At 37.6% G+C, this 27,904-nt stretch overlaps 1 protein-coding gene across 2 annotated transcripts in view; it reads right to left on the bottom strand.

The window, feature by feature from the left end:
• Positions 1-2,498: 2,498 nt before the first annotated feature.
• fam49a (family with sequence similarity 49 member A) overlaps positions 2,499-27,904 on the bottom strand; it is a 43,623-nt gene continuing 18,217 nt past the window's right edge. Inside the window, exons 2-12 of one of the 2 annotated variants that reach the window (XM_059356314.1) lie at positions 22,286-22,341; positions 12,673-12,752; positions 9,850-9,971; positions 9,476-9,581; positions 7,656-7,792; positions 7,365-7,442; positions 6,963-7,079; positions 5,858-5,937; positions 5,272-5,398; positions 5,098-5,168; positions 2,499-3,716 (exon numbers count right to left, since the gene is read on the bottom strand). In XM_059356314.1, coding sequence (XP_059212297.1) covers positions 3,653-3,716; positions 5,098-5,168; positions 5,272-5,398; positions 5,858-5,937; positions 6,963-7,079; positions 7,365-7,442; positions 7,656-7,792; positions 9,476-9,581; positions 9,850-9,971; positions 12,673-12,745 — 975 coding nt within the window. In that variant the 5' untranslated portion in view covers positions 12,746-12,752; positions 22,286-22,341 and the 3' untranslated portion in view covers positions 2,499-3,652. Of the gene's footprint in view, positions 3,717-5,097; positions 5,169-5,271; positions 5,399-5,857; positions 5,938-6,962; positions 7,080-7,364; positions 7,443-7,655; positions 7,793-9,475; positions 9,582-9,849; positions 9,972-12,672; positions 12,753-13,068; positions 13,149-22,285; positions 22,342-27,904 lie in introns of both variants that reach the window. The other variant, XM_059356315.1, reaches the window with a different exon arrangement.

The following is a 27,904-nucleotide window of genomic DNA, read 5'->3' as shown; positions in this document are numbered from 1 at the left end:
CTGAAAAGATGGTCCACAGGGACCAGTGGTTAAGGTTAGGGGGGGAGGAAGGAAGGAAGGAAGGAAGGAAGGAAGGAAGGAAGGAAGGAAGGAAGGAAGGAAGGAAGGAAGGAAGGAAGGAAGGAAGGAAGGAAGGAAGGAAGGAAGGAAGGAAGGAAGGAAGGAAGAAAGGAAGAAAGAAAGAAAGAAAGAAAGAAAGAAAGAAAGAAAGAAAGAAAGAAAGAAAGAAAGAAAGAAAGAAAGAAAGAGTCCCTCTAAGTAAGATTCCTGTATTTATGTAAACAAAATATAATGTAGTGGAGTTAAATGTACAATACTGGGAATACCGTGGAATTAAAGTAGAAAGAGGCATAAAAGGAAATTGTCAAGTAAAGTATGAATACCTCAAATTTGTACTTGAATATTTTCTTTTAATGCCACATATTCCATTCTACTTCATTTGATGGGAATATTCTTTTTACGTATAATATATATATATAAGCGTACAAAATGTTTTGTAATAAATGACTACCCAACAGTTTAAACAGGTACAGCCTGGATGATCCACTAATCGATTCATAGAAAATGTATTTTTAATGCAAAAAAACAAACAAAAAACCTTGAAATTAGTATTTTCTCCTTTTACTCTTATTTTAATCTATTCTGAATAATTTCGAGGTTTCTGAATTGACTACTTAAAATAATTTCCTTTTGTACATTTTCAATGCAGGACTTTTAATCATAGTGGAGTATTTTCAATTGCAGATAAGGAATCCAAAGAAAACATGTTTTGTATAAGAAATGTACCACCTTTATTATCCAATCAACATCCCATTCAATATGCAGTACAAAGCCAAAGCAATTTATATAAACAGTGAGTCTGAACTCCAAAAATATTAAACAATAACTGTCAGTTTAAGACAAAAACAAACTGATTTTATTTCAGTATTTAAAACAACGGCTTGCATTCAACACACAGTAGCAACACCTGGGCAAAGAGGAAGCTTGGTGTACATCAATCATGACCATTTCTTTATAGCACTTCAGTCAGATATGAAATATCAGCATCATACGTACACTCTCCACTCATTGCATATAAAACATTGCATTCAAAATATGGCTCTCACACAAACACACACACGTATATATTACTAAATACAAGAGGATCAAAAAATAAACAGCTGACATAAATGAATGGTAGATACCTGACGGGTTAATTTATGTAAATTAACTGAATGTTAACATGTTAATGAGAGGGCGGAGTGTGTATGGATCAGTATTTATATGGCTTATGGATGAAATCAAATTAAAGTAGTAAAATATAGTCTTTACAGATTACACAGGTGAAATCCTAATATTTGTCAGTTTGTGGAAGTGTTTAAGGCTATGTTGTGCCCCACCAGGGCTGATGATGCTGTGAAGTCATTACGATATTATTATGGTATGTTTAATAACCTGATTAGTCATTTAAAAGTTCAACACAAAAGAAAGAACATCTTCTCCACTGATCTGTGTATTTTTTAGTCACGTCCTTTCATACACACTTCATGTTATCATCAGCCTTTAGATATTACAGTAAACTGAGATTGTCTGACTCTGAGCAGGTTAGTTTGAGCAGGTTAGTTTGGAGGAAATAAAGAGTGAGGAATGTCCATGTTGTGACAATAGTAGAATGAGCCAGGATATCACAAATATACAGTAGATTCCCATATCAGGTGACAATGATCATACTTGCATAACGTGAAGGCAGACGGACTACATTTTTTACTTCAGCAGTCCAATTTAAGGCAAGTTCTGGAGTGCACATTATTTAAAAAATGTCAGTTCTCAAACTATAAAATCATTCTGGGTAGAGTAAGATGTACAAAAGAAAAAAAACTTTTAATAAATAGGGGTTTAAACATTTGAAAGATGGACCTGGTGACTTTCTATGGAGGCCCTGAGTGGCAAGTGTAAAAATATTCTGGTGATCCATTTTGTCTGTTCTAAATTGTTTTCTTTTGTGTGTTTATGTTTTTTTTTAAAGACTAACTGGTAAAACAATGTTTTGCTAGGATAATCTTATCAAGTAACATTTTTTAGTCTGTAAAAGGTAATTACTGGGGGGGGGGGGGGGGGGGGGGGAAGACGATATCTGTGAAAAACAGGTGAACAGGTTTTTAGCAGGTGAATTTTCTATTTATTTATTATTGGTCAGGATATTTTTTTCCAAGTGTTTGTTGATGTTATACTCATTTGGCCACAAGACCTTGTGAGAGGAAATGTATAGTCATTTTACACTATTATTTATACAGTCTATGGTATAGTCCTGTTTAGAACATGGAGGAGTGGTGCGCCTTCGCCTCTAGTGGCCAAAATGAGTATTACATCAAGAAACACTAGCAAAAATCATCATGGGGAACATTTTGTAACATGGCAAAAAAATAAACAAATCTATATTTCACAGATTTCTTAAAATGGAACTTGGAAGATTACACTGGAAAATCGTTTGATTTAAATCATAAACGGATCAGACTAGGAAAATTTAAGACCAGTTTATTTTCTCACATTTGCTTCCCAGGACTTCCATACGGAAGCATTAGTGGTCCATTTTTCACCTGTAGAGACAAAGTGAATCATTCCTTTAACCCATATGGGAATAAAGCCAGAGTGTTAAAGTGAGTTTTTCAAAGAGAATGGAAACATTATTTTTTTAAAACGGGTTCAGTTAAGAAGCACATATTATTTATTGGGAAAGTTTTTTGGCCTTTGTTATAGAAAAATGCATTTTCTACTTCATACAAAAACCACAAAGTAAGTCACTTAAAACATAGCAACCATCATTCAGAGCATCACCAAAACACAATTAAATAAAACATTTGGTGGGTTGATTTGATTTCCTGTTTCATTATCAGAGCAAACCTCGAAGTTAAAGCAAACCTTGACATACTAGATCTTACTGGATGTGCAAAGTAAGTTTTATGTTCACAGTGGATTTATTTCAATAGTTGCACAAGATTGGAGTTTGAAGAGAACAGACAAATACAACAGCTGACTATAAAAACAGAAAACACTCAAATGCTTTTAGCAATACGTACATCAAACCAATCAATCCCTCATCTGCTCTCAATATTCAGCCCTTCACTGCAACACTAATGTCCACCTTAACATTGATTGATTTCATATTCTGTCATGTGAAAAGACAGAAATAACTTCACTTGTTTAAATACATCAGACACAAAATCTGTCATTGTGATATGAACGAGAACCTTTGTCACAATTTAAAATGTTCACCTCCAAAAAAAGATTAATTTTGCTTGGAAACATGTTGGATTGGACTAAAAGCTGTACACTAAACTGATTCCATTGTCAAATAAAAGATTGAGAAGATTTGATGAAGAACATTTTTCCAAGTGCTGCTTGCAAAGCTCATTAATATAAGGCTGATCGGTTTCCATCACTTGTGCTTTGACAGTCGTTGACAGTAGAGGCAATTCATGTGATGCTTTCATATTGTTTTTTGCAAAGTAGAAGGTACATGTTCTGCAGGTTTCAATAGCTTGGAGGGAATGACTATGCAAATACACACAAGTATTAACATCGAGTCTTTTTAAATAATGTAAACATATACATCTTATTTGAGGTCAGAGCATTGATCCTCTTCATATCTGTTTATATAAAAAAAGAACAAACATTACTGGAGCATCGTCCGGATGTTCTTCGGAGTGGACTCGTCGTTCAGGTGTTTTGTGGTGAATCTGAGGAGAAAACAAACATTAGAGGGTGACTTTAAACAACACTATCAGACATCTCTTCTTCATTTATTCACTAGCCTTAACTGCTTATCCAAACTACACGCTGGACAGGTCTCCTGTCTCTCATTCACTCCTATGGGCAATTTAGAGTCACTGTTAAATTTACAGGTGCATCTCAATAAATCAGAATATCATAGAAAAGTTTATTTATGCCAGTAATTCAATTCAAAAAGTGGAAATAACACATTATATAGATCCATTTCACACAGAATGAAACATTTCATGTCTTAATTTACTTAATTAATTTTAATTATCATGACAAAAGCTTACATTTAATGAAGACCTAAAATTCAGTGTCTCAAAAAAATGAATATTACAAAAGACCAATTTTAAAAAGTATTTTTATTATGGAAATGTTGGCCTCTGAAAAGTATGTCATCTATCTGACTCAATACTTGGTTGGAGCTGTTTGATTTAAACTACTGGAAATGGACGTTACCATCATATTCTAATTTATTGAGATGCTCCTGTAAGCTGCATGTTTTTGGTCTTTGGAAGGAAGCTGGAGGAGCCGGAGAGAAACCACGCTGACACAGTGACAACATGCAAAGAGCTACAAGCTGGATTCAAACCTGTGACCCTCCTGCTGTGAGGCAAGAATGTGAACCACTACACCACCACTGACTCATTTCTGCTTACGTGTGTGTATTTGACTGACTTTTTTTATTTATTTGACTACTTTATGTTGGCAGTGTATGTCTGTTTTCAAACACGTTGTCAGGGAGACATGAGCGGCTCATTTATACGTCCTCTGGTGTGATCCACACTGACTCTGCCATTGTGTTACATAAAGCGTAATGGGCTCAGACAGCTGTTTAAAAATCACACAGATATCCGGCTCTTTATGTGTTTTGAACTTATTTACTGGATGTTAACTGGTTAATGGAGACTCCTGGTCTTTCTGTGAGCTGCCCCTCACTCACTGTGGTGACAGCCACTCACCATCAACACTCATTTGATCCAATTATCCACTTCACACAAACCCAGGATTTGTTTTTTGAAGGTGATGACATCATAAAAACTGATGAGACATTTGAAGCTTCATTCGAAACAGAAGCTTCGAAAGTAAAATATTTAGTACAGTCCTGTTAGGTTTTTGTAGTTAAAAATATGTCTGCTAATGTTTTCCTCAGAATGATCTTGTCAGTAAAACACAAAGCGGCTGGTAGATTTCCTTTAAGCAACTGGAATACATAGAAAATGCAACACTGACTGAAAGACACCACTTTACATAAGATCCTGTGCAGGATAAATAAATAAATGTGTTTTTCAGACATTGTGTGATCTGAACCAACAGAAACACAGACAGACAGAGTGAACCTACTTGAGGGCGTTCAGAAGGCCTTCTACGTTGTCTGCCGGCTGCTCCTTCAGGACTTTTATGCAGCCTTTCATCTGAGAGGAGAAGAACAGAGCTGCATCACTAAACAGATCCACGGTGATGCGGCTACATCAATTAAATTGTGTGTGTGTGTGTGTGTGTGTGTGTGTGTCTTACGTCTATCTTGGAGGACTTGTTGAAGGCTCCGTTGGGGTGGACATGGTCATAAAGAATGATGACTCCGACCATGACCCTCATGCAAAACAAGAGCGTGTCCTCACTGCTGAAACGACTCGAATATTCCCTAAACTCACAGAAAGAGAGGGAGGAAGAGGAGAGAGTAAGAGGGTTATGACACTCTTTGCACGAATGAATGTGCACAAACTAGCCACGAGACTTTGTAAATGACTGTGACCTGTTTAAGTGTGTAAATCTAGATGGGTAAAAACAATAAACAGGCATCAAATCCAAGAGCTTTTAACGGATTGGTAATGTGTTGTCTTGAGATTCAAGGACTCAACTTGTAAGTCTCATTTAATGCAGACAGCCTATGAGGCAAGAAATGATGGGAAAATAATTCTATGAGGCAAGAAATGATGGTAAAATAATCTGACAGCTGTTGTATCAACACAAGTCTCCATCACAGGACATGACCTGTTGCTGAGAGAATATACATTTTGATTTGTTATTTATTTATTTTTCCCAAAAGACACACTAGAATGTAAGTATGAAAAGGTGTGTGTATCAAAGCCTGAAGACTCACGGTGTCTCCAGCATGACCTTACAGACGCTGGCCATGGTGCTGAGACAGTCTGTTGTGTTCTCCAGTGGAAGAGTCTTGTTCTAAAGGCAAACAAGACAACACATATACAACAATGAGAATTTATTGATTCCTATGATTATTAAAATTGTGAAAGAAATTAACATGACTTGTTACAATAGTGCTGGGCGATATGGACCAAAAGTCATTTCCCGATATATTTAGACTGAATATCGATATACGATATATATCCCGATATTTTTATCGCAAAGTGAGAGAAAATGTTCAGTCAAAGTCAAAGCCAAATATGACATGTCACAAGTAGTTTTATTGAAACCGTTTATTTAAGTGAACATAAATACTGTATAACAACAGGGTTACCTTTAAAAAAAAAAAAAAAAATCAAAGGTCCATAAAGTGCACATTTAAATAAAATAATATCTTAAAAAAAGAATAGCCTATGAATTAAATAGGCCAATCTTAATCTGAAATAATTATATTTATATGAGAAAAGAATAACCAACATTACAAAATAACTAAATATGACAAACCCTAGTAAGGGCAGCATTTATATATAAAAAAAAGAAGAAGAAAAAAAAAAAAGAACTATATCAATGTATGCGATATGATCCAATTCCATATCACATTTAAAATATATCTATATATATATATAGATATATTTTTTATATTGATATATCAACCCGCCCTATGTTACAATATGGCGTGTTTGTGACATAGAATAAAAGAATGAAATGTCATATTCACAAAGCTTTATTTCTTAATTCATCATCATCTTTATGTTGATTTTTTATGTGATTTTGAGTCTCTCGTGTTTGACAAATAAAATATTCCTGTCAGGAGCTCAGATTTACTCATGCCAAAGTGATACAATATTTCTTTTGTATTTTAGTATTTTTAAAGAGTTTATTTAGTACTTTTTGATGTAGTAAAGATAATATTTCTTCGTTACATTCTCATCTCTTTTTCTCAGCCACAGCATGATGACAATGGATGCAACAAATGTTAGTTTCCCTTGAAAGCCTGATAGATTTAGAAACAACACCAAACCTTCCCCACACCGACTGTGCTGCAGTCTGAGTATTCTCACCTCTGTCACAAAGTTTGTGGTTGCGTTGCTGAGTGTTTTCAGCATGGGCGTGGCCTCGGCGTAGAACAGAGACATCCTGTTGGCCATCTCGTTGTTCACTTCACTCTCAATGTCCAACTGTGGGTGCACAAACAAACAACACAGATAAACAAGAGGTGTTGACGTAGGAGGGTTCATTTTCTCACTTTTTCCATTTTCCAGTGCACCATCATCTCTCCCATGTTTATCGTATTGAGTAGTTCTAACCTTTTCACACATAATACAAAATACCATGTACATATTTAACAGAAATATCAAAGAGTGCTCTAAGATATAAACACATAGATTTGAGAACAAAGAGAATAAAACTGTCTGGCAGCTAATGCAAATTTAAACTAATATACCAACTTGTGGACAACTCACATTCATGTTGTTTATGCGGTTTCGACTGATGGTTCTTCTGTAGTAGCTGAAGTCATTCTGGATGGCAGGAATTCTCATCTAAGAGGAAAACAAGAAAACAGTCAAAGCTTGGACAGAAATACATTTAGAACTACTATTTAGAACTATTAGAACCACTAAAACAGTAAACAACACATCATTTCATATCATTTCATGTGTACTTCTGTGTGTGGCACTGAGCCAAGTTTATGAGGGAAGAGTAACTGAAACTGTGTGTGTGTGTGTGCGTGTGTGTGTGCGCTCCCAGCAGACCTTGAGCTCATCAAAGCGCAGAGTGAAGTGGAGGATCTCAGCAAACTGTTTGGCCAGCGCCTGCTCCCTCTCCAGGTGCTGAGTGGGCGTGAAGGGCGGACATGTCAGGCACTCCAGCAGACTCTGCAGAGCCTCCTCTACACACAGACACACAGACACACACAGACACACACACACCGACAGCAGAACAAGACATCAGTTTCTGTGATGGCCAGGTCTCTGCTCCAGGTCAGAATCTCAGGCGTCCACAGCTTTAACCTCCTGAGACCCAAGTTTTTGTTTGGCAAGTATTGTTAGTTTCTCCTAGATATTTAGGATTAGTAGGACCTGATAAGTACAAAAACTAAGAATTGTCTTTGAACAGGAAGTCGTTTTTGGAATAAATAGTGCGTTTATTTTATTATCTTACACAATTAATTCACCAGTGCATAAAACTGTTTATTTTCTTACATTTACACCCTCTCTTTGGAAGAACAACAGAAAAAGGCTATTCATTCTCAAATGAGTACTTCCTGATTAGCAGCGTCGTAGCTTGTTGCTGTTGCTAAAAAATAGTGAAATTTGTACAGAATATCAATCTACAAACCTTATTTATCACAAATAAACAAGTTTTAACCATAGAATCTGATCAGGTTTTGTACCTGGTCCAATTTTTTTCTGTGGATAAGCTGTTGATTGACTTTACCAAGATGCTGCCATCTGATTTTTACACTGACTGATGTATTGTGTGTAATGTCCACATATGAGGATGCAGGGTCACAGGAGGTTAAAGAAGAGACACAAGCTGTATATTTTACTAATTTTGTTTCTCAAGCCACATGTTTCCTTTACACAAATTTCATGATATCACTTGTATTACACTTGTGTATAACTTTCATTTTAACACCTTCCACTCCTCCTCAGCCAGCTGTCTTTAGAGGCTGTAGCGGGCTCAGTTTTATCACTACACTGATTATACTCAGGAAGGAGGCTAAATATTGCTCTAAAATTAGGCCCACTCTATGCTAATCTCATGCAATTTGAGGCAAAAGCCATTACATTTTTCTCATGCAGTGAAATCTCACTGTATAAAATGACCTGCTTTGACCTCTGTGGTAAGGAATGATGGGTCGTCTGGAGTTGAAATTGGGAATACTGACAGATGTTTTGCCTTGACTTCTGCATATAAGGTACATTTTCATGTAACTTGGATAATTACTTTACCAAATGAAACAAGAAAATATCAAATAATAGTGTTAACATCACATTTTCCACAGTCGGGAGATACCTTATTTTAGAATCTTTGTTATCCTACTGTGTCATTTTTAATTGCTGTCAACATGCTTTCTACCAGGATATGTGGAAAAATAGCTGGCTAGGGGGGTCCGGGGCATTGCTCCCGGAGAATCTTTTCTCCATAAAAGCCCAAATTTGTTGGCCTTTCACACATTCTAATGCCACTATTCCATCATATACACTGATCTTAATGATTGCATATTTTAAGAATTATTTCAAAGGTGAATAAGGGGTCTTGTATATTTTATTTAAGGCATCTTATTTTGACAGTCTTGTAAAGTCTGTGGTCGACACTGCTCTTATTTTGAAAGCTGCATGCACTTAGTGACAGGAAGTTATTCAAAACAGTTAGTCACAGTTTGTAATTAAAAACAACTTTAAAAGCTAATGTCAGCTCGCGGCTAACAAACGGAATAATGCAGTTGTGTATGTGTTTGGACCTTTTATTCAACCAAGAAAGTGACTAACGCATTCAAAACTGATTGAATTAAAATTCCTGCCAACAGAAAAACAAAGGCGATATTCTGTTAAAACTGTGACCATACCTAGTCTGAGAGAGAAGCTGTAGAACTTCTTGAGTTTGATGACCAGCGGGCAGACTGAGTTCCAGGCTCGCTCCTGCAGCATGAAGTCGCTGGGGTTTTGAATTGCCTGGGAAGAATAAAAAACAAAACAAAAAAAACAGCAGGACATGTCAGAAAAAAATCCTGATAAGGGCCATAATAATCATAAAGCTCATGAACCAGGGGCACTACAAATGTTAATTCAGCTGCTTCTTGCTCCTCTGAACTACAAACAGTTCAGATTTTACATGTATACGCCTCTTAATTACTGGATACTCTTAAATGGAAAGAAACAAACTTTCATGTGTTTGTGTGCAAGATTGACAGATGTTTTTGTTACTGTGTGTGTTCCTCACATCTCTGATCTCCTGGCCTGCTCCTTTGTACGCCTGCAGGCCTGACAGGATGTTCTCAGAGTCCTGCAGGACCGAGTTCACCTGGTTCCACACTTCACGCTCTCCTTCTGTCGGCTGTGCATCTGACACACAAAGCACATGCGTCAATGTGTATACATATACACACGGGAGCACATGCACACGTACAATACTTAGCATAGCTACAGTAGTCCATTTAAATACAAACATATCTCAAAACTGATCATTCTTGCCTTTTCACATCAAGAATCAACTTGTGAAGTGAATTGACATTTTTAGCAGATTTAAAATTGATCTCTAAATTTCTCATCTAAACTTTACACTGTGACTTGATGTGAAAGGGCTTTAATTAAAAACAGTGTTTTTAATCATGATGGACACTCACTGGGGAAATGTGTGCCGAGTGTTTTTGTCACTTAAACTCATCAAGTTTCTTTATTTCTTTGTGATGATTGATGAGTACAAAAACATTCAGCCCGATTAACGGTCAAGCTAGAAGCATTATTTCACTGCAGTAAACAGTTTTAACTTTTAACATGTATAGTGTATCCACGAGTCCTTCAACAGTCAGTCACCAAAATGTGCAGCCAGAGTGATGCCTTTAATTTGAAATACAAACTCCAAAGGTTATGTGTCAACTACACTGTCTATAGAAGAATGAAAGCACTCTACTGTAGACTGAATGGCTCCACACCAGTCTCATAATCAAGTATCCACAATGGATCTGAACAACACACTGGAGTTGGATGCATTTACTGTATCCTGTCTTAAAGTGACAGTTCACCCCAAAAGCAAAAATACATATAGTCATGGAAAAAATTATTAGAACACCCTTTTTGTTCATTTTAATGCCTGGTACAACCAAAGGTACATTTGTTTGGATAACTATAATGATACCAAAAAAAATAGCTCATAGGAGTTTAATTTAAGAGCTGATATCTAGACATTTTCCATAGTTTTCTTGATAATAATGACTAGATATCAGCTCTTAAATTAAACTATAATGAGCCATTTTGGTTGTTATCATTATATGTGTCCAAACAAATGTACCTTAAGTTGTACTGGACATTAAAATGAACAATATATTGTAGAAAGCAAGGGTGGTCTAATAATTTTCCCATGACTGTATATAAATATGTATTTTTTGGTGAACTGTTCCTTTAACTTCAAAGAAGTCACACTTCTCTGTTAACTACTTATGTTCAAATGATGCTTCTTGAACTATTAGGTGTATTTGCTGACCTCACTAGATGGCACTACTGATTAAAAGAAAAAGGCTCATGGAATGGCAATAAAGTGTGCTTTGAATCCTTTGTTGAACAAATAGTGCCATCAGTGGAAAAGAAAATGGTTCATGAAGCTTAATTTGGCCATGACTGCTTAGCACACAAAAAATAAAACATCAGAAATTTGGAGTGCCTTTAAAGGCAGCAATAACTGGATGCTGACTGTTTAAGAACTAGCATGGAGGTGTACAGTATGTGCTGTTCTACTACAGTGAAATATTGTTTCAGGTTGTTTATAGGGCAAGCTATTGGATAGACATGGAGGTACAGCAGAACCTGGTTAGAGAGACTTGCAAAACATAAACGGACGTTTTTAACGTACATTACATATATATGTATACATATGTATGTATACATATATATGAAACTATAATAAAATATAAATTAATGGCATTTTACATGTTTGTGTGTGTATATCTTGGAAGTCTATAATTGAAATTAACAGAATTCTACTGCACTCTGCCATGCCTGATTGTTTCATGCTTCCTGTATGGTTACAACAACAATACATTGAATATGTCTCTTGATAAGAACATAAATAATTTGCATTGTTCTGCAGAGCTCATATATCTCCCACTAGTATGGTTTGCTTCACTGTTCGGGACATATTTTAATATTGTGGGAGACAATGTAAGGTCTAAAATACAATAAATAATTAGATGGCTTCTGCAGGAAATTACACATTCTTAGGTAAAGAGCTTTGGCTATCATGACCACAGAGGGAAGAACAGCTCTAAATATAGAGCATCAGTGACATTAAAACTCTGTCTGGGGTCTGTTTTGCATTTCAAAACCCCTCCACTCCCATCATTTCCTCTTTGCTGAATAAACAAAGCCTGAGGTTGGCTACATTGTGAGAGAGGCTGAAATGCCACTGTGGAGGCGTATTGTTTCTTTTTCTGTAGGAGGCTTTAGAAAAATGCCAAAGCACATTTATTTTCCACCTTAAAATTAAATTAATTTGTCTATTTTATGGGAACATTGGGAAGCAGAGCAGTAATGTAGTTGATTTAATATTTTACTGCTCTCATGTGATGTTTCTATCATAACAGCAGTCATACATTAACCACTGATTATATAACAAAAATAATAACTACATTAAACAGGATTATGCAGGAAGAGAACTAAGGCTAAATGTTTAATATATACTATAAAAATAACCTAATAATGTGCTAGTACTTATTACATTATGTCACATATGCATGTATCAAATGTGTCTTAAAATAAGTGCACATACAGGGGCATGCATGCAGATAAGTTAGTAAAAGCAGGCGGAAAAGGTCAAGGGTCAGCTCCATTCTTCTTCAACTTGACAAGGGAATGAATGGACTTTAAAAGCATACTGAAATCTATCATGAATTATAAAAAATGCAAAGGAGGATGGTTGACAATTGAATAGCTGAATAGGCTGACCCCTGACCAGTTAGAGCAGCTAAAGAGAGGTTGAAGGAAAATGAGTTAGGGATTAAGAGGGAGGGGGGGTTGGCTGAGCAGGAGGACAGGTATAAGCTGTGCTCACTTTCAAAGTCAAGGAAAAAGTTTGGCCCCTGTTCAAGCTCTGTGCAAGTGAGCACTTTTAACAGATTCCCCATTTGGTTTCTGCAAGAGAGAGAAAAAGAAAGAAAGAGAAAGGAGGAAAAGTATGTGTGATGTTAAAAAGTCATCGATAAGTTACTTGAACAAAGCTGGGAGAAATGGCAGAGCAGGAGGTCATGACCGAGTGAGAGAAAAAAAGAGGGGGAAAGGCAAAGGAGAAAAAGAGAGGAGCATAAGCAGACTCCTTGGTGGCTTCGTCACTGGGAGCAGAGACCTGCTGACAGAAAGGAAACAGCTGAGCTGGTTGCACCTAACCCCCCTCCCCATCTCTCTCTCCATCCATCTCTCTCCCTTTGTTCCACTCGTCTGCCAGACTTACTTTCAAAGTCCAGGAAAAAGTGTGGATAGTTCTCTATTTCCCTTGTTAGGACTTTTAGCAGGTTACCCATTCCAGCAAACCTGATGGTCAAAATACAGTGGTGAAAAACATAAAAAGACACATGAATACACACATTTTTATAGAACATACATTCAATGAGTACTTGATAAAGCAGAGACATTCACATCCAACAGAGGCTGTATCTATTTGTTCTAACTGGTGCAGAGTTACTGTTGCAGCCTGGTTTGGTGAAGCTAATCTGGATGTTGACCTGGACCTTCAGACTTTTTATTTTGATCCAAACCAAAATTACACATGTGTCCGAACAAAACTTTGGTCTAACGAAAAGAGGTGGTCTCACTCTGGAATGAGCCAAGCCATGTTTGGTTCGTTCCAATGTCAATTTTTCTTTTTTGATGGTCTGAACTTTGGTGCCTAATGCAAGGAGGCTAAGAAGAGGAGAACGCATGTGGTCAAATTATGACACATCATTAGAGTATAAAACAAACAGTAAAATCAGATCTGCACTTCAAAAAAAAATCAACAGGTCATGTCAATTATAGAACACCTTGGTAATGTTCAGAGGTCACCCAAAGAGCAGCTGAGCAGAAACCATCCCTTTATTTCTAGATCTGTTTGTTGTGACCCAACAATATTGCAGGCCCACCTTCATTGTGCAGCATTTACAGGAAGTTTAGGCTGTTGTCATAGCGTGAGAAAATGACAACATGCATCAAAACAAAGGATACAAAGATATGAGATTACAAACCCATCACTTGTGATGACAACTTGACATAGGTATTTCATGTATAGTTCTTTAACATGCAATGGGAAGCTAAAACCAACCAGACCAAATGTATAAAATGTAACAAAAACCATCTGACCCTCTGCAGACTTCATAGTAAACCATGGGTCAAAGTAAATGGACTACACTTATATAGCGCTTTTATCCAAAGCGATCTACGCTACAGACTGTGCTCATTCACCCATTCACCAACACATTCATACTGGTGGCAGAGGCTACCCTACAACGGTGCCACCTGCCACCAAAGCACTCAACCATCACCAAATTCTTCACAAGCATTACCAGATTTTTCTATTCAAAGTAGTCTACGACTCTAATATATGTAGGGCAACAGAAAGGAAGAGAAATACTTGTACAACACAGTTCCCTTTTCTGCTGCAAAGCTGCTTCACTAGGACTTAGGATTTGTTTTTGCTCACAATTTGTCTGTCGATCGACTAATTGTTTACTCGACTCATCATTTGAGCTCTTCAATTTTCTTTAAAACAATAAAATGTTTTAAATAGATCTAACTTCATAAAAAGGAAAACAAATAGGAATCTAAAATAGTATTTATAAGGGCGCACTACCAGAATTTATTCGAAAACTACTTTGCCTTCATATGTTTGATATGTGTGTGTTTCACAGTCAGTAAAGAGGCTGAGAAAGCAATAACTCCTCACACCTTCATTGGACAAAACTCCTGAGGCCCTGAACCAGTTTCTCTGCTCTTTTGGATTCAGGACGTTCTACACGTGGCCAAACACAGGGATGTGGTCCTAAATGGCAGTTACACTCCATAAAGGTTTTATTGGACGCAGAAGGAGGTAGGTAGCAATTTCCAGGGAAAAGTCTACCTCCTCAGCCGTGGAGGGTGGTCACAGACTCTGTAATCACAGCAGGCCTTAAACGTACAGGAAAAGAATATGAGGCCATGAACAGCACAAAACATCATAGGGATGCTAATGGACACAGTACAAGCTTGCTGGGTTTAAAAGCTTCAACTTAGATGTTTCGCTCATGTTTGATGGGAAACAAAAGTCCTCAGAAGTCATTTGAAAATTATAAAAACTTAAATTCTTTAAACATTTGTTATTTAGAGTCTATTAAAGACATGACGGGTCAGATTTATATTGTACAAAGAAACTTTCAGAGAACAGTCTTTTCTTCTCACACACAGAGATCCAACCTCTGTTGAACTTCACAAGTCATAGTGTTAAGTGACAACAAAAGAGACACTGTGCTGCAGCTTGCACATGATAATCACACTGCATGTCTCTGCACAGCCTCCAGCAAGCTGTTGACTTTTTTAAATCATGGTATTCATCCCTCAACTTGCACTGCTAATAAATTCATACGTACAAGTGACAATGTGAATACATTTCCAGCAGTAATTGATTCGATTCTGGAGAAATTATGAATCTTAAAAAATATGTCTGATAATGAATTTCATGTAGCCATGATTCAATCTGGTGTTTTAGTACAAGGTTGTACCAGAAGGGGGCAGCGTTGGAATACATTTACAGTTCACTAACAGGGATTAAAGTTGGACTGAAATGATGTCATGTTGGTACATGCTGCAGTAGTCTACAGCCTTAATTTTCTAGACCAACCTTGTCCTGCGGCTACGACAAGATCCTCAGCAGACTCACTTGCCTTTATCTCACGCCAAAACCCTGGTTATGCTGCCCTCAGGTACCAGTCTACCACTAAAACAGCTGGTTCTACATCTCACTAACATCTAAAGCCTTTCCTCAGACCATGTGACAATACACAGTCCAGTGACAACTGATACAATTGTTGGTTTTCCATGCCTTTTAAATCAGGGCATTTTCATTCACTGTAGAAAGTATGTTAGGGAAATTTTTAAAAAGTTGCCTAAAGGAAAATCTTTCATGTATTGTTGGATGTCATTAATTTGCTATTTCCTATACAAAACCAACATTGCTTTTGACAACCCCCAGAGAGCAAGTTTATGGCTTTGAGTCATAGATATGTGTGTGTGAGTGTGTGTGTGTGTGTTTGTGCGTGCGCATTACCAGAGCTAGCAGGCAAATTAGTTTGTGAACACTGTGTCAGGGAGTGTCTGTGATTGCCGTGATGTCACTCAAAATGTAGCTGCACTGCATTCTGGTATGTGAAGGCTACTGTTGCTACAGCAGCAAGCAATGACTCGACATAAAGTAAAAGTAGTAAAAGCAGTAAAAGCAAAGAGATCTAGATACAATAAATACAACTTTGCCTGACATGTATCAACCAAGCCCCATGGAAGATAGTAAGATATTTATCAAATGAGAGGTAAGAAAGTGTAAGCCATAGACAATAAAAACAAAGACTATTATTGTCAATCAGGTTTCTGCACTGCTAAGCAAGTAAAACATGCCAACGTGTATTCACATTCAAGCTTCAGATAACATCCTGTCACAGTCAAGTTAACTAGCAATTAAGTGCATGCTTTATATCCCCCCTGAGGTAAACAAACAAGCTCCAGACAAGTTGAACATATAACGTATACTCAGAGAAATGTGTAAATTAAAGTAGGAAAAATGAAGCTTTGATTGTGGCATCATGAGAATTTTTTTGTCTAAGTGCACTTAATCCCCGTCAGCCTCTTTATGTGGGTTGGGTGAAACATGCTTAACATGACGAAACCCCCATTCCAAAAAGGGACATTGCCTAAAAACGTAAAGAAAACAGAGATACATTCTGTTTTTAATTAAGTTTTTCACAGCGTCCAAACTTTCTTTGGAATCAGGGTTGTATGCCTAGACAGTGAGTCAGTGCAACCATCATCAGGGGTGGGCAACATTTTCTCCCTGAGGGCCATACCAATTTGGATAAAGTAAGCAAATGGCTACATGTTGGGAAGTTGAATGAGGTGAATTATGTTAAACTACATGAACATGGAAGACGTGGCAGATCAATCTGTATGAGACTGTAAACTCAAACTTTAAAGCCGTTGCAGTACATACCTGCATCACAGAATGAAGAAAAGATTATTCTAATATTTACGGTTTATGAACAAATGCAATGAGAAAAGTAATTTCTGTTCCAGTTGCTTGTGTAACTTCCCTATGAGAATGAATTATAATCAGAGATATTTATCAATGACAGTGTGTTACCAATGTGATGTAGCCTCATGGGTACAATTGAGAAGGTCACTTCACTTTGTATCAAACTCATGTGTCATGTCTGATGTTGAAATACAGAGCACGGATAGGCCTGTCACAATAATTATAATATCGACTTGTTGTTCGATATATAAAAATGGACACGATAGTTTTTGTGGACTCGATAATTGTTATTTACATAAGCCATCAACATTTTTGCCAGTCGGGCTGATTCTGTCCCTCTCCTGTCAGTCAACCTGCTCTGTGTGGGAGGCTCGGCTCACACACACAGTGCTGACGATAGCCAGCTGAATCATAGTGAGTCTTTTACTTAAAGTTAAGTTTCCCGAAGGATGCACAACTCCAGAAAGTTAGGTGAAATAAAAGGAATTTGTGCCAAAGCCAGTGTGGTGTGGGAATGTTTCAGATGTCACTGTTCAATTTAGCAGCAGCACAACAACTGTGGCCACCATCGCTAACTGTGCACATCGTCCACCGCTGATCGTAAACAAACCGGCATGGTAACTGTACACAAAGTGTCCGCCACTAATTGTAAATTAACTGGCATCGCTAACTGTACACAGAGTGTCCGGTGCTTGTTGTAAACAAACAGACTTTGCTCAGTGAACACATACTGCTGCAGCACATACACACTGTACTGCTACAGAGCTAACTGTTAGCCTGTTAGCACATACACACTGTACTGCTACAGAGCTAACTGTTAGCCTGTTAGCACATACACACTGTACTGCTACAGAGCCAACAGTGCAGCTTATAAGCACTGTGCTACTGTGAAACACTGACTACCCTGCCTCTTAAAGGAGCCACGCCTCTCTTATAGTGGACATTATAACACAGACTTTTTGTGCTATTTCAGTAATACTGCAAATGTTTGACAGGCAGTAGGAATTGGCAAAAAAATCTTCGGTTTCTATATTATTCATAATATATAATATTATACTATTTATCTCTAGTTTATTTATTTATGTTTTATTCATGTAGGATATTTTAATATTTATTTTCCACATTTAATTCCAATGTTTAATATTCTTGAGATTTAAAAATCCCTTGCTGTGGATGTACTCCACAATCCTATCGTTTATCGTCATGGTTTCTGGGAAAATATATTGTCCAAAAAATTGTTATGGTGACAGGCCTAAGCAGGAGAGCCAGCCTTACATTAGTAAGGCCTTTGTTATGACATCATTTAAGTATGGTGAGCAAGAGTTATCTTAAGGCCTTTAGTCCAATCTAATAATTGACAGCACCCTATGTTGGAATGGAGTTTCATAACCCTACAGACTCACTGTCGTCATCTGATTGACTTACAGTAGCTATTGATTAGTGTTACCAATTATGCAAGTGCTTTTCTAGTCATAAAATGTCAAAAAGGTGGAGTAAACAATAAAAGACAAGCCTGTTAATGTTTCTGAGATAAGATTAATTTTTGCATTGTGACAGACAAGGTTGAAACAGGTCTTCACTTTTCAGAAAGGTTGTTAAATGCCTTCTGTATTTCTGTTTCTTTTGAAAAACAAACAAACTTGTTTTATAAATATTTGCTAGATTGGTTTCATATTTCCATGGAAAACATAACAAAAACATCCAGTGTTAAAGCCACAATGAAGTTCCATCTGAATGGTTCAGCATACATCACCTGACCCAGCTAAAGAAACCTGGTCTTGACCACAGGTCAGGAGATGGGATGGGTATTTAATTTAATGCTATTAACAACTTTCAAATACTGACTTGATAAAGCAAGAGCGAGAGAATGAGAGCAGGCAGGGAGACCTCAAAGTTAACTTCATTATATACTTATGTAATGTAATTCTGTGTAATTCAGTAGTTTAACAGTGATGTGAACAGCATGGGACTGCACTTTCAGGATTAAGTCTTTAAATATGATTTACAGTGTTTGGCATTAACCTGCGACAAGGAGATGCAGGTTGAATCCCATGTTCACTAAACCTGCATCATCATACCCGAGGTGTTTGCCACTACAACAAATGTATGAGTGTTTTTGTACCGGCCCAATAGAAATCAGATTTTGCACCAGCTGGGCTTCACAGAACCATGAACAGTTCTCCGATACATGACACTCTCTATGCTTCAATCTTAATGCCAGACAGGGAAGGGAAAAACTACGCAGGGAATTTTCTCGTCTGCACGGTTCCTCTTTCACAACCACTTATCTATATGGCTTGGACTGAAAGTGTGGAAACTTTGACTTTCCTCTTTCCCATAGTATTTACCATCAGCTGACATGGGTTATATTAAAGGGGATTAGCGCATAGTATATAAAAGGGAAACATTTGTGAAGAATGTGCTGAGTAAAAACAACAAACCATTTGAAAAGCATACATCTGAGACAAAAGATATTTCCTTTACTGAGAAGTTCCCAATTTAAAAATATAAAACTAAAATAGTTATATGGAAGTAATACTATATGGAACAAAAATGACCAAATCCATTCTTTTCAATAAAAGTTCAAAATCCTGATGTCAAAAATGTGTCAGAGCAAACTTCAGATTTGTTTGACTCCAAATTTAAATGACCTGTCAGTCAACCTTTGCCTTCAACAATCAAAGCCCTTCCACTACTGTTGTGTAGTGGACAAGTTGTTCCTATTGACACAAACTGAGAGAAACTCCCCTAACACCCCACTGTCCGCCTTTAACCTCAATTTAAACATTCCTCTTGCTTTAAAAATGTGCCTATGAAGCCGTGCAGCAGTCTCAAAGCTATTTGTGCTTTATAATTAAAGCACACTCTGAGCACTGAAATGAGTGCCACGTTTAAATTGCCTTCCCTGCTGTCTGAAACAACCTCTATGGAGAGGCTCATGCTCTGAGCAAACACAAACCAAATCATTTGTAGAGTGCTGAATTTCATTTAGCATTTTGTATTAGAGCTGGGTCTAATATTTGTCTCTTGTATTAACAGTGGAAAACAAGTAGAGAAGAACAATTACAAGATGTCAGAAGCACTTTCACATCTAATACTGGAGTGTCTGTGCTGTTTATCTACAACCAACAGGGACAGAGAAGCAACCAAATGATCAAATACCAGAAAGGAGGATTTATTTCAATTAGTGAGATCTTTTTTTCCAGTATTTGATGAAAGGTATCCTGTGGAGTTTTGGATTGATCATATCGTTATGCAGCAGCGTTGTTTCATGAATGGGCCCTTATTTATAAAGAAGGAAATACGACAGTTGCACAATCATATCCTGTGATTGGTTTCACACTTTTCTGACAGACAGTTGGTAGCTGCACCGCCAAGAAAAGTGGCAACACCCAAGCAAAGGTGATAAAGAAGAAGACCGCAATTAGCAAAAATGGACGTAAACAAATCCTGATTTAAATATTATTTTTGAAAACGCCTAAAGATCTTCTTCACTCAAAAATGTGTTTTTTAGGTTTATGCACCTGAAAATGTCTGACCTTGACCTAGATACTGACTTGTATCCATTTTTCAGTAGAGAGGTGTTTTTCACATTCCACTACTAAAAGGTGGAGCTATCTGTGCACTTCACTAAAATCTGAGGTTCATTCCTACATCAGTGCAAGCTAGATTAGGTATGTCAAAACTAGGGCTGGGCGATATATATCGATATTAAAAAAAAATAAAATAAAATAAAATTATATATATATATATATATATATATTTTTTTTTTTTTTTTAAATGTGATATGGAACTAGACCATATCGCATTTATCGATAGTTATTTTCTTTCCTTTTTTATATATAAATGCTGCCATTACTAGGGTTTGTCATGTTTAGTTATTTTGTAATGTTAGTCATTCTTTTCTCATATAAATATATTTATTTCAGAAAAAGATTGGCCTATTTAATTCCATAGGCTATTTTTTTTTAAGATTTTTTTTAAATTTAAATGTGCACTTTATGGAGCAATGATTTAAAAAAAAAAAAATACAATATTTATGTTCACTTAAATAAACGGTTTCAATAAAACTACTTGTGACATGTCATATTTGGCTTTGACTTTGACTGAACATTTGCCCTCACTTTGCGGTAAAAAATATCGGGATATATATCATATGTTGATATTCAGCCTGATTATATTGGGATATGACTTTTGGTCCATATCGCCCAGCCCTAGTCACAACTCCATAAAGCCAGTCAAAAGCCTGATAAAGACACTTGAAACCTTCAGTGCACAGCAGAAACAGAAGTACAGAGAGCTAAATCACACTCCAACATCCTAGCAGATAATATTGTACGTTTCTCAACGACTAACACGGTGCTAGTCACAGATTTTGGTTCCCAACTGACTTCTACCCAGTCTGGGTCTGACTGAGGCTCAAACATGTATGGCTGAATCTCTCAAATGTTCCTTCTAATGGAGAAAATAGACCAGAAGCCAAAACTATCCCTGGACATTGCAAGACAGCTGCAAAGTGTGGCCCTGCCATCTAGTATTTTCACTTTAAAACTTGTCTTGAGTGAAACTAGCGGAGGAACCAAAGCACCCCACGTCAGTTGCACCTTGAAGATGCAGACAATACGTTTTGGTGAGTAACTTTGCTGAGTTATTGTCATTGCCAACAGAAAATACCTGCAGTTGTTCTCTTAAAAGCACATTTTTGTTTTATGAAAGGGGTAAATTATCTAAAACATGCAATTATTTTTTTTTATCCACCCAGGACAACTTATTCTATTTTGCTGGCTTTACAATAATTTTACTATACCAGTACGACATAGCCCCTATGAAACTTCTTTATCCCCAAGTTGGATTTATGTCCTTAAGAAGAGCTTATAATTTGAAGAATCATGTTTAATCTTCTACATATTTGGCTAAGTACCTAAAGAGTAAGTAGCAGGAGTCTGTGAAAGGCATCAACAGTTTTATTGAATACTGATAATGAACATTTCTTAAATGTTGCTTAAATTTACAGACATTTAAACAACTCAATAACCATTCAGATTTCTGCTCGTTTCACATATATAATACAAGCAATCTAACTGTTGGCATTTATTGCAAACCTAAACAGTTAGATGTGGATATCTTCTAGGCATCAGATGTAAAATTTTGTAACCCTTCTCCCTTCTCTTATCTGAAAAATATCGACTTACGGTTCAGTTTTTCTCCTTAACAGCCTAAGGACAAACAGCTCAACAGCCTTTGAGGGAGAAAGTTTTGGGCTTAATTCAACAAGTGCAGGCTAATCCCCACTGTAATCATCTAAACCACAGCATTGTTACTGGGCTGATGTGCCTCAGTGGCAGCTTAGAGTGTGGTTGTACTCAAACATGACTGCACTAGCTCAAAAAACTGTTAAGTGTATGTGTGTGTCATTTACCTTCTCTGGTGGAGGACTTTGGGTTGCTGTCTATATCATCCGCTTTCTCTTTGTCTCTGAAACAAGAGAAAAGAAGGAATTTATGTTAAAATCAAAAACATAATCTACTCAGCAGAAAGATATGACACTGGAGAGACAAACAATCATACAATATTTTAAAAACATGTCTGTGTTTGTGTGTCTGCATCCATGTGCGTGTAACATCTGCGCATCACAGAGCTCGAGGATCAACTTAACCAACTTCCCCTTTTCTCCTTACACATACAAACAAATAGACCTACCCACCACAAAGCACACACTGAATTATTCAACAGTGAAATCTACACTCTTGTCTGTTATGTCAAAAATAAAGCTGATTAAGGCTCCGTCTGCAGCATGTTCACTGGAGTATTAAATGTCCTGTGACAAGCTGCAGCTGCTAATGGTCACTGGGATTCACTGTACTATAACTCCCTCCAGGGTGAGAGCAGAAAATAAATAGATGGCACTGTCACATTCTGTCAGAAATGATGGTAGTGCACACCCAATGGGACATTTATAACCAAGCTGAGGTTTATATAAAGCTAATATGTTAAATGGGGGGTAACGATTATCCAAATACACAGTTTGGCTCAGAATTCGGATTCCTTTTGTAATAATAATTTTAAAAAAGACTTTGAAATTGGGTGTTGAGTCTGTATCAGCATCAGCAGCTGATGGGATGTAAACAATAACAAAGATAACGTATGCAAACTCCATGGCCAGATAATATGGAAAGAGACTTGCAGCTAACTGGCCGACAAAACCTGCTGGTCCAGAAGATCTTATCTCGCTGAACAATGGAGGAGATCATTAGCAGGGCAGTCTATCATTATGCCCTCCAGACTGGTGCTGGAGTCTGAGCGGCAGTGCATAGTAATACAGTGAGCTACAACAAAGGTTTTAAATTATGTACAGGCTTGACTGGAAAGGAATAAGTAGCAGCAATAAGGCTCAGTTTTGTTACAGTGATGTGTATAGTGGGTGAAAAAAAAAAGATGCACATGAGAATCACGACTTAGTAGTGAAGTTGAAAATTTGTTGCAGTTTTCATTTGCTTGGTTTGATTTCCTTCAATATTACACCACATCTGTCCACGAGACATTTCTCAAGCCTGATGTTGATTCTTAAATTTGTGCCAAAATTCAAACAAGAATGCACTCTTTTGGTTGGCCTCCTTCCTTTGGTCCAGACTGCATTCTCACCTGCAGCGAACTGAACTCCGGTGCAATTGGAAGCGACCACCATTTTTTTTTAGCAGACCAGAGTTCAGTTCTTGGTCTGCACCACAGCTCGTTTGACACCAGCAAAAACCAAAGCCCCCTTAGTCTCTACAATTCTGAATAGAGTGTGCCGTACACAAGAATAGGATATACCATGTGGTTATTTCATATAGATTGTTTATTTATTGAATTATCAGAACACATGCTATATCGTGATATATACTGTTAAGATATGAAATTACCAATAATCGGGATGGAAGCCCTAATGCTGAGAAATACAAATCGTGTAATCTTCAATCTTTAGAAGCATAAATACAGAAGTACATATGATGTGAGAGTCTGAAGACTGAGAGTCCCATCTGTCACAGTACATAGTCCTCATCTGTCTATGCTGACCCCCATCCCTCCTCTGGAGAACCTGCATGGCAACAGAGCGAAGGAAAAAGAGGTGGATGCTGTGGATGGATGGATGGATGGATGGATGGATGGACCCACAGGGACACTAGACACTCTCCTTATAAGGGCATGGTAGTGTGTGGTGACTCCCCGTGGTCTGACACATGAGCGGACTTCACCTCAGCATTATGCTACGTCTACACACACACACTTCACGTGTCCCTTCTGGACCTCTTAGACACACACACTTGCCAAAACACCATGTGGACAGCACAGACTGAGCGCTGATGAGAGCAGACACTTCACCATCACACCCACTTCACTCATTATTCATCCAACTTCTCTCTTTTTCTGCATGTCAACTTCTTTATCCACATACTATTTTCCCCTTCTTCCCTTTTTTCCTTTCTCACTACCTTTCTCCCTTTTATTTCTCTGCTTCCTCTTTCCGCTGAAAGACACATATCTGGATTTTGGGTTTCCCCTCTGTCAGCCAGACAAACAGGTGTCACAAGGCAGCTGGCTCACTTACAAAATGAAAGTAAATTTGATTAATTCAATTACCAGGAAGTCCATTTATGAAATTAGCCTGCAGACTTTGTTCCAGATTAAAGAAAGAGCCATTAGCCAGGCAAGCAGTCATCCATCCAGCCCTTCATTTAGTCAGTTAGTTATTCCAATGAGCCAGCCTTTCAGCAAACTATCCACACATTTAACCAGACAGTAAGCAGATGAATCAGTCAGTTTAGTAGTCAGTAAATCTGTCAATCACTCAGCAGGTGGTGGAGCCAGACGGAGAGGAGGGAGATGCGTGCAGACTCCTAAAAAATAAACATGTTTTTCAGGAAACATCAATCAAGAGCCAGAATGGAATTTTCCAGTGACCCCACAGGAATAACACGCCAAAAAATAAATGAAGTCCCATTCGGAGTTATTAAACAATACAATGATAGTTGGAGGTTGATTTTTCATGCACAATGTATTGCTAAGAGAGGTGATGCATTTAAACCTTTGGCTAATTTAATGAATTTAACTATTTAAAAAATGTTTCTAATGAATCTATTATTAGGAAATGGAAATGTGACCAAAATCTTCTACCATGGTATATACAATTTTATTTTAAGGTAATGGTCTGCATCACAATACAGTAATTGTTCTGTAAATTCAACCAAGACGTGGTATACAATAACCGTACTGCACTTCATCACATTTACAGTCATGGCCAAAAATATTGGCACCCCTGCACTTCTGTCAGATAATGCACCATTTCTCCCAGAAAATTGTTGCAATTGCAAATGCTTTGTTATTCACATGTTTATTTCTTTTGTTTGCATTGGAACAACACAAGAAAAGCAGAGAAAAAAAAGCCAAATCTGATCATTCCACACAGAACTTCAAAAATGGACTGGACAAAATTATTGGCACCCTCATCTTAATATTTGGTAGCACATCCTTTGGAAAAAATAACTGAAATCAATCATTTCCTGTAACCATCAATGAGTTTCTTACAGCTTTCTACTGGAATTTTGGACCACTCTTCTTTTGCCAACTGCTCCAGGTCTCAGATTTGAAGGGTGCCTTCTCCCTCTTCTGCTGTTTTAAGATCTCTCCACAGGTCTTCTATGAGATTTAGATCTGGACTCATTGCTGGACACTTCAGAACCCTCCAGTGCTTATCTTCAACCATTTCTGGGTGCTTTTGAAGTGTGCTTTGTGTCATTGTCCTGCTGGAAGAGCCATGACCTCTGATGGAGACCCAGCTTTTTGACACTGGGCCCTACATTGCACCCCAAAATTCTCTGGTAGTCTTCAGATTTCATGATGCCATGCACACAGTCAAGGCATCCAGTGCCAGAAGCAGCAAAGCAACCCCAAAACATCTGTGAACCTCCACCATGTTTGACCGTAGGGACCGTGTTCTTTTCTTTGAAGGCCTCATCTTTTCATTTTCTGTAAACAGTACAATGATGTGCTTTACCAAAAAGCTCTACTTTGGTCTTATCTGTCCACAGGACGTTCTCCCAGAATGACAAACAAAAGCAATAAACATGTGAACACCAAAGCATTTGTAATTGCAACAATTGTCTGGGAGAAGCGGTGCATTATCTGGCAGAAGTGCAGGGGTGCCAATATTTTTGGCCATGACTGTAGTTATTTTCCTCTTTTATTTAGATCTTCAACATAAACAACTGACTCACATAAGACAACCCTCGAGTTAAAAATAAAAGACTATCAGGCTTTAAGTTTCTTAATAATAACAACATCTGAAGTTTTAGTGTACAGATTTTGAGTTTACCATGACGACTCCTCGTACTATCGATTTACAACTTTACTCTTCTCCATGTCTGCCCAAATCATGTTACCTTGTAAGACAGTATTATTTCCAAGATCACAAAATCATGCAAGAATACTATCCAAAAAAGCCCCCGGTGGAAACCGTATTGCCAAATTTCTACAGAGAGACACATTTCTACCATTATATAGTATAAACCATCATATCAAAGGCAAAGAAAATGTAAAATCACTATTCTGTCTTACCCTTTGACTCTTGAATTAGCTACATGCATCAATGAATTACAGACAGGTGATAACCTGACTCAATCTGCTTTCTAAGCACTCACACACACACCAACACAAAGACTGAACAGTCTTGCGTGAAAATTAACAGTCCATTTCATGCACAACATCACAATCTGCCTCTAAGGCCTTGTCTAAAAGCTATCCGTTTCCATGGTGACAGCAGAGATGTCCGTTAAAACAGGGGAAGCACATGAATATGACAGAGTGGAAACCTGGAGGGGACACACACATACACACTTTGTTCTTCACTAGTTTACTGTTAAGAAAAAGGGAAGGTGTGTGATGAAAGCTGCTGTCACTTCTGGTTGAACGCCTGGCAAGGAGGACGCCAAACCTACTGGGTAGAGAGAGGGAGAGTGGCAGACTGCAGGCGTGTGATGAAGACGAGAAGAAAATGCCAGAAATAATCCTGAGGGAAATCGCGAGATACACGAGAAAAGGAGTTGTGCATGCAAACAAAATCTAAAAATCTAAAAAAAGAGAGCATTATTGTTGTGACATTGCCTCCATGTTGCTTAGGGGAATGAACTGTGACTAAAAGAAAAGTAGAACGAGTAAAGTAGAGCAAAACTAAACAGGACTGAAACACACTTTCATGCATGAGCAATATTTTTAAGAGTGATCCACAAACACTTCCAACGTTGAGCATGAAAAGCTTAACAGTTGTAGGTGTATTTAAGGTCTATGAAACATAGAATGACACACACACTTGATAGGAGTGCACAGTATTTTTCAGGGATAGACGATAATCATTCCACGGGGCATTTGGCGGCTCGAATGTAAACCTATGTCAAAACAATACAGAAAACTTATCACAGCCTTTCTTAACTGTCACACTTCAATAATGAAAAGACAAAAAAATAGTGAAAATATTATTTAAAACGGAACTCTTTGTCTTCTTGTTTTTTGTAAATGTCTGGTCTCTGGACAACAAAATGGATGAATTGCAGCTGCGGATCACAACTCAAACAGATTATGAAGTGCAGCAGCATGATTTCCATGGAAACATGGTAACAAATGCGGTATTTCAGATAGTGTTATTGAGCTTATGGGACCCTACGTCCTCTGGTCTCATTCTCAAGAGAGACCTGATAAATCGTTGTGGCCAAAGGGGGCTAATACAGGGGATATTTGGTGGCTACAGATGAATTTTATGTGGCAATGGGGCAAGGTTAGTGTCCAACCTAACACATCATACAATCTTTTTACTGCAATACAAAAAATGACTAATCCAGTGTTTCCCATGAAATACCATCAGTCTAGGTATAAATGCTGCAGTTTCAGAATTAACCAAAAAATATTGTTACACTTCCAACAGGTGGGGTCTGCACAGTCTACCCAGGGAATCCAACTTGGGAACCAGCCTTAAGTGGGCTTACAAAGGCCCAGCGTTAAGGTGGCT

This window comes from Centropristis striata, chromosome 18, assembly GCF_030273125.1.
Source record: "Centropristis striata isolate RG_2023a ecotype Rhode Island chromosome 18, C.striata_1.0, whole genome shotgun sequence".
Lineage (NCBI taxonomy): Eukaryota > Metazoa > Chordata > Actinopteri > Perciformes > Serranidae > Centropristis > Centropristis striata.
Note: the sequence above shows the minus strand (reverse complement) of the source record. Positions and strands in the feature narration are given on the sequence as shown.